Source organism: Globicephala melas, chromosome 17 (assembly GCF_963455315.2).
Source record: "Globicephala melas chromosome 17, mGloMel1.2, whole genome shotgun sequence".
Taxonomy (NCBI): Eukaryota; Metazoa; Chordata; class Mammalia; order Artiodactyla; family Delphinidae; genus Globicephala; species Globicephala melas.
In genome coordinates, this window is record NC_083330.1 from 70869944 (window position 1) to 70877308 (window position 7365).

The window sequence follows — 7365 nt, forward strand, 5'->3', positions numbered from 1 at the left end:
AAGCTTACATGAGTGGGTATAGCATAATCCCACTGTAAAAATTATATATACATATATTCAGAGGAGAATGTCTAGTGCAGACTTAAAAACAGCTTGGTACCACTGTGACCTATGTGCCATGCCACCTTGTAGCTGGCCCGCAATTCCGTCACACTGATCCCTGCAATGAAGGAGCCTCACTCTGCTGCTGGCAGGTAGTAGCGAGAGTGCTCCGTGAAGTGAACAGCTTTGCAATGCACCTGTTGACGATGCCTCGCTCTTTTACAGCCCTCCTCCCAGTCCATCAGGAACACTGACCATTACTTCTGGGCACGCCCAATACCAGTCTGTCCCGGTCTACGAGATGAAGTTTCCAGATCTGTGTGTGTACTGAGTGGCTCACGAAGACCTCAGCATAAAGCCTAAAAATTAGGGCCAAGCTGAGTTTTCAGGGTTTACTTAATGTGTGTTAACATACTTCGTGAAAATTATGATGGAATTTATCTTTAACCGAATGCTTGGCATATCAGATTAGATATTTTGCAGCTATATTATATGATTTAGAGTACTTTTGAAGATAGGTTTATGCCATGTTAATTTCTTTTTAGGTTCCCGATGGCTTTTAAAATTGAACGTATATTGGTCTCACATTAATTGTTAAATAGTATATTTAAAAATTTTCACAAACATGTAATTTAAAAAAAAATTAAACCTTCAGAGGGTTGAAGATGTATCAAGTGTCTACTGTATTTCTTAGACATCTACGCAACTGCTTAAAATTAGAATTGCTGTTGTTTTTCTTTATCTGCAAAAGCAAAAACATACAAATATATTCCTATCCTGGAGCAGCAGAACTGTTCTGTGGCTCTTGGTCCCCATGTTCTAGATGTCGTAGTGCGCATCCCTCCGTTCGTTCGCTGTAACGGTATGTGACAGTCATTCCTCCCCTTGTTTGTGGAGATGACATTTACTGAGTAATATTCCTAGAATATGACCCTAAAATCTCCGACTTTAAAGTGTCTAGTTCTTGTAATAATGTGTTTTCTGCCAAAAGTTTGACCGTTCTACTTGAGAGTCTCAGAGCTTGCTCTTGGAGTACTGAACTGTGCAATATTTTTTACATCATTAGATGTATTAGTTTACAGACTATGCTTTGAAATTATAGTAGTATTTTGCTGTGGCTCCATTAATTAAATGAGCTATATATTTAGTATAGGAAGAAAAGACATTTAAAACAGCTACTAGTTCACCTGTGAAGAGTGTGTACATTTTGATTTCTGTTGAGAGCATATTAATTTACATTTTAATATTGTGCAGTTTTTAAATCCTTGTAGTCAAAAAAGGCCCCGAATGGACTTTCAGTTTGTAAGATTTGAACTGCAACTTGTATGCATCTCTGTTTAGGATTTGTGATATTACATTTGAAAAGAGTGCCTATGGGTTTAGCAATCAAGTGTGCTATAGATCGTCAATTTAAGCTTGTATTGATTTAAGCTACCAAGATTACATGTGCTGACAGACTTACAGTGTTCTTAAAATTGTGTACATTTTAGTGAATTCCATCACATGGCAAAAATGAACAATTTTCTTTGCAACTCATAAAATTCTTTTAGGACATTTTAATAAAATAATCTGTTTATAATTCTACTACCTTTTCAGATTTGATTCCCTTTTACATAAAACAATATACATATCAAAAATTGTAACCCAAAAAATAATTGCATTTTTAGCTTTAGATTTTGTTTGAAAAATTGCAGTGAAGAAAGGCATGTTATTACTTGGTGTTTACAATTATTTGGGCACCTTTAGTAGAAACAAAAAAGTGAGGAAGTAATAATAGAACAAGCATACTCAAAATTTTTTTGAATATTTAAACCAAAGTACAGCATCTTGAAACATCTTGCAGAAGATCCTAGTCTTTTTAAACCTATCAAATGATACTCAAACATCCTGGGTGGTTTACTCACTGTTGATAACAAGACATTGTTTTCCAAGTGATAGTGCAGTCACCACTTGGGGGGTTAAATTGCCCCCATTGCAGCTGTCACTGTAACTTTACCTCTTGACGAGGTAAAATGTTTCACCATTTAATAGGCCAAGTTTTACGTTTTTTTAATTTCCCTTTTTTTCTGTATTTTTAAAGAAAGATTGTGTAAAAATCTAAGCAGGGGGACATGCAAAAACAATCATCATCCACTTGGATGTCATTTTCTAGATTAACACTGTGTGCTTTTGTATGAAAAAATATATATAATTTAATAGTATAAGAAAAGATATATATTCATTTGCACTCATGCAAAACAAACTTTGCTCTACAAACTTTCATGTTTCTCTGTGATTTAAAAATGCATGTATAGCATGTAAAGGAAAACCATTTCGGTTAATGTTTATCACACCTCTTGGTCTGTTTTGTAAACTGTAGATTTGGGTTTTGTGGGATTTTTTTCCTGTTGTAGTTGTTTTTAAATCACAGTAGACTTCTGTATATCCTAGATTACTGAACTGGTCTTGTTAACAACGATTCCCAAGAAATGAGGGGTCTTTTCTTAGGCTTTCTGTCCCTTCCAGGAGATTGCAGGAGATCCTGTACGTCATAGGTATGCCTACTATATTACAGCCAGTTTGGATACTGAAAGTTTAGGATGTGTTGAAGTTCACTGTATTGCTATATTTTTGTAGATATTTAAAACTCTTAATAAAAACTGTTAATCATTCTCTTTTTGCTATATACTGTTGCTTGTATCATTCATTTTTTTCCTTGACATTGAATAGTTAACATTGAAATGTTCCTCCTATACTTGTGTTGTCTTTGCTTATATAGTCATTGGAGTTAACCTAAACACACACACACTTCCTTAATACTTCTGAACTCATTATCTTTTAGAATCATAATACTGTACTTAACCAGCAGTTAACTTCCCCTTCCTCTCAATATCTCTTTTCTTCCTTTCTGAAAATGGTACTGATTTGTTTTATTCATGCCAATATATGTACTAAATGTAATGAATTGAGTTTTTTGAAATGTAACAGTTCACTGTGCAATTCATATGTAAGCAATAAAACAAAATCAAATTACTTCTGTATACATACATTTTTGTAATAGCCATTGCATTTATTAAATTAAACGTATTCACTATTTTGCTTTAGTTAAAAATGAAGAACTTCAGTGAAAATCAAGCCGCCAAACGGATTCATCCTCACATACATTGGAAGAATCAGAACCATAACTGCAGTCGTGGTAAGATACAAGCTAAGATTAAGCTCTTAGTGTGTGCCTGTGAAAGCACGGTTTCCACCTTTGCATTAGTCTTACTGTTTGTATTTTCAACCCTACCCCTTTGCTGTGTAAGTTACATGAAGCCTCTCTCTAAAACGATAGCTCCTCTCTAGTACCCTCTGCCACCTGGTCTGCTCTCCTGCCACTGGCAGGACAGCCCACCATAGCCAGATGGGCTTCGGGGACTTCCTTTAGCAGTTTGGCAAAGCAACGAGGAGCATGGGCTCTGGCTTCAGACCCCACCCTGCCACTCCTGGCCGTAGCCTTAGGCAGTGAGGGAACTTTGAGCTTTGAAGTATGTAAAATGAGGAGAGTATGTTCTGCCCTCAGAGGTCGTCTGTTGAGGGGTAGATGAATCACTTAGAAGAGGTTCCTCGTGTCATGCCTGCGTGGCACAGACTAGACACTGAGTCAGTGTTTGTCATTAGTAATCCTTGAGTTCACCATGCATAGCGTCTTAAGCAACCTGGGCAGCTGTCTCAGTTCTGCAGTCTTAGGCCAGTCATTCCAGTTTTCTGAACCTGTTTTCTTTAGGTGTAAAATGAGCAGCCTGTGTGATACACTCTCTCATGCGTTTTCTTTTCAGCTGTAATTCGTTGCGTCCTGTTCTCTCATCTGATACATAAGTTCACATGATTGAAAAAGCAGAGCCAGTGTGTAGCATCGAGCCCTGCCTCTTAGTTTTGCTATATTACATTCGCCTTGTACTTACACTTTGAGTCACAGGCAGACTTGGGAAGCCAGTAACTTAGCCTAGGTTCTCCCAAAGCAGAGCCGAAGACAAAGGCTTACATGTAGGAATTGCTCTGGGAAGTGATTCCAGGGAACCCCAGCAAGGGACCGGACCAGTGAAGTGCAATGAGAAAAAGCTCATTAAGAGGGTTTATTTATGAATTACCAGCACCATAGGTGACTGGAGATCCATCCTACTGGACAGCCTGAGGAGTCCCATGAAATAATCTCAGAACTGTCCACCCAGGTGATGAAAGCTGGGGAAGCATGTATGCTCCGCTTCTGTTCTTCATGGTCAAGGGTGGCCCTGTTGACATTAACTCCCCCGCGTTTTTGGATTGTGTGTGCTTGAGTGCTGGGCAGTTTCCCAAGGCGTGCCATGCCTTTTTCTCAGAGAAGTCCTGTGTCGCATGCACGAAGGGTAGAAGTGCAGAAGGCAGGCGTTGTCAGATTCCACCTCCGTGCATGAGGCGGGTGGAAGCCTGTGTGGAACCGGTTATCACGGCAGGATCTGGAGTAAGGTAGGGTTGGATGATGTGAAGTCAGGCAAAAGATACCCAGTATAGCACCACCTAGTGTGGTATTTAAGGACAAGATTAAATCTAGGAGCATCAGATTTATAATTTCATGTTTCCACCATCTTAGTTTAATGAGTCAAGGGAGAGATTTTTTAAAGATGGGAGACTTTAGGGCATGTTTGCATGCTGATTAGAATGATATAGGAGAAGAGAGGGATGAACTGATATAGAATAAAAAGGAAATGTTTGCAGGAATCAAGCCCTGGAAAAGGCAATAGGGGGGTACTGTACCCAGAGCGTAGGTGGAGGGGTTGACCTTTGACGTGGATAAGGAACACTTTTTTCATTGAAACAGGAAGGAAGACAAAGACCGCCGGTAATTTTGTAGCTTTGGTGGCAAGAAGATCAGGACATTCCCACGGGAAGACGTCAGTTTTCTCAGTGGAGTATTAGGTGAGGCCATTGTAGCCATGTGCCTTGCGTTTCTGCATGTCTTGTGAGCAGAGACACTATCTTTATTCTGGATTATCTTTTTAAAGGATATAGTACATCCTACAGACTTGGAACACAGAGACGGCATCTCCCTTTGGAGCCAAGGACAGACATGCTTCTTGTCCTGTATAATACAGATGATCTCTTTTCTGGGGTAAAAGGCAGGCTTGTGGCCAATAAATAAATATTTTAGGTTCCCTGTGTAATGAAACCCACCCTGTGTGTAGGTGTTACCTGACCCTCTTTGCATTGGCCCAGGGCTTGAGGAACCAGCATAAATTATCATACTCAGGCTACTGCCATTACTGTAAGTAATAAAGTCCTTTGTCTCTGACCCAAGCATCTCGTATCTTCTGCCAGCATCCATGAAATGCAGACCAACTTGTTAAGTTACAAATAAGGTAACATCTCAGACCCTTCCGCTCTGGACAGTTCTCAGCTGAGAGCAAGGGGAGGTGTGGAAGGTTTGAGGAGAGGAGGAAAGGGACCAAACAGTTGTCTTGGAGAGCAGAAAACTCAGCTTACTAAGAAAAGGTTGAGCGTCCATTTGAGGTTTCTGTGGTCATGAGCTTCAAGTGAAGTGGGTCAGCTCAGTTGCTTTTGTCCTTCAGCAACATTCAGCTGCCTCAGGTGAAGGTGTGGAGAAGGCAAGCAGTCACCATACGTGTGGGCAGCCTAGCACGGTGCCGGCCATGGGAAGCGGACACTTAGCACACACCTGCTGGGTTAAAGGAAGGGAGTGCCATTAGTGGCCCGCCTCGCCATGACTGCTGTAGTGCCTGCAGGCTGATTGCCAGACACTCTCACCTGCATTTCTTTGCCTAAAGGCTTCCTCAGCCTCCAGAGCCTCCGGCCGCCAGGTGCAGCAGGCAGGAGACATCGCCCTCCATGGGAGTAAAGACTGATCTGATAGAAGGTCGTCTGTCTCCTCTCGCAGCGGGTGTGTGTGTGCGCGCGCGCGCATGTGCTATGCGTATTCTACTTCCAGGGGCAACTGCCTTGGTAACGCAGCTTTCACTGGCTACCGTTCCTCTGCCGTCTTATCCCTTTGTTCTCCCCTCAGCGTTTCCTGCACTGTTCAAATAAACCACTTGCTCTCAAGTCCTTGTCTAAGGGTCCGCTTCTGGGAGGACCCAAATTTCAGCTGTTACTTAAAAGGTCACATTATTCAAAAGATTCCAACGTGAGGGACTTCTCTGGCAGTCCAGTGGTTAAGACTCCACGCTCCCACTGCGGGGGGTACGGGTTAGATCCCTGGTTGGGAAACTAAGATCCCACGTGCCACGCAAAAAAAAAAAAAAGATTCCAATGTGTTGGATTCATCAAAAGGTGCTCATCAGGTGATTTCCCTGGAAGGTAGGGAAGGGTATCCGCTGCTGGCTTGGCACCACGACCTTTTGATTTCTTAAGGTTTTCAATTCTTTAACGTCAGGATAGTTCCACACCATGAGAAGGTCACAAACACGAACTCTTCAGAGGCTCTGCTTTCCCGCCTGTCTGAGGAGCAGGCAGGGACCCTGTATCGTCTCACTGCAGGACACGTGATTTATGGGAACAGAGAACCAAGGATGTGATGTGAACTATAGTTCGTGTCCTTATGAAATATTGAAGGCGATTCCAGAAGCACATTGCCTTTTTGCCTGATGCACAGTAAAATCTCAATAACTATCAGATGGGTGGATGGATGGATGGATGGATGGAGGGATATAATTTCCATTTTTTTGTAATTCCTATTATATTTGTCTGTGTCTGAGTGGGCATTGGCATCCCCCAAACGTCCAGCCACTGGGATAAACCCTATCATTCTTTTTTAATCAATTTAATATTGCCAGACCCAAGACGGGGTTACCAGTGACTCTTCATGGAGGTGGCTGAGGCCATTCTCTTAGTAACATACCGCAAGAGCTGTCATCTCAGTCCTTGGCATATGTCTTTGGTGGGTTATTGGTGACCCATAGGTGGTCTCATAAGATTGATTAAATATACTCCCTTCTGTATTTTTGTAATAGAAGATTGTGATTTCAGTGATTGGGGAGTGAAGATATCTTTTCCCCCTCCGTTCCTCTGCCATCTCACCTTTGCCATCTATTCATGTACCAGCATCTTCAAAACCAAACCAGACAAAGAAACGTTGATGGGAATATTTATTGAGCCCCTACAGTGCACTCCAGGAAACATATAACCACCCCCTCGTTTGCCTTCTCCAAAGACACATTTGGATGTGAGCTGACAAACATCACAGTGCACATGTGCAAGGGTCTTCCTGCCTCTTCCCGCCTTGAGCCTCTGCTGAGGACAGAGAGGATGGAGATGGGCCCAGAGAGGTTACAGTAGCAGGAGGGACAGAACGATAGGGTGTGATGGTCA

At 41.8% G+C, this 7365-nt stretch overlaps 1 protein-coding gene across 3 annotated transcripts in view; it reads left to right on the plus strand.

The window, feature by feature from the left end:
* The window catches only part of EFR3A (EFR3 homolog A), a 171663-nt gene that overhangs the window by 87433 nt on the left and 76865 nt on the right, over positions 1-7365 (plus strand). For 2 of the 3 annotated variants that reach the window (XM_060287200.1, XM_030875824.2), the window contains exon 23: positions 268-3054. In XM_060287200.1, the coding sequence (XP_060143183.1) occupies positions 268-373 (106 nt within the window). In that variant the 3' untranslated portion in view covers positions 374-3054. Of the gene's footprint in view, positions 1-267; positions 3055-3126; positions 3218-7365 lie in introns of those variants that run through there. The other variant, XR_009559519.2, reaches the window with a different exon arrangement.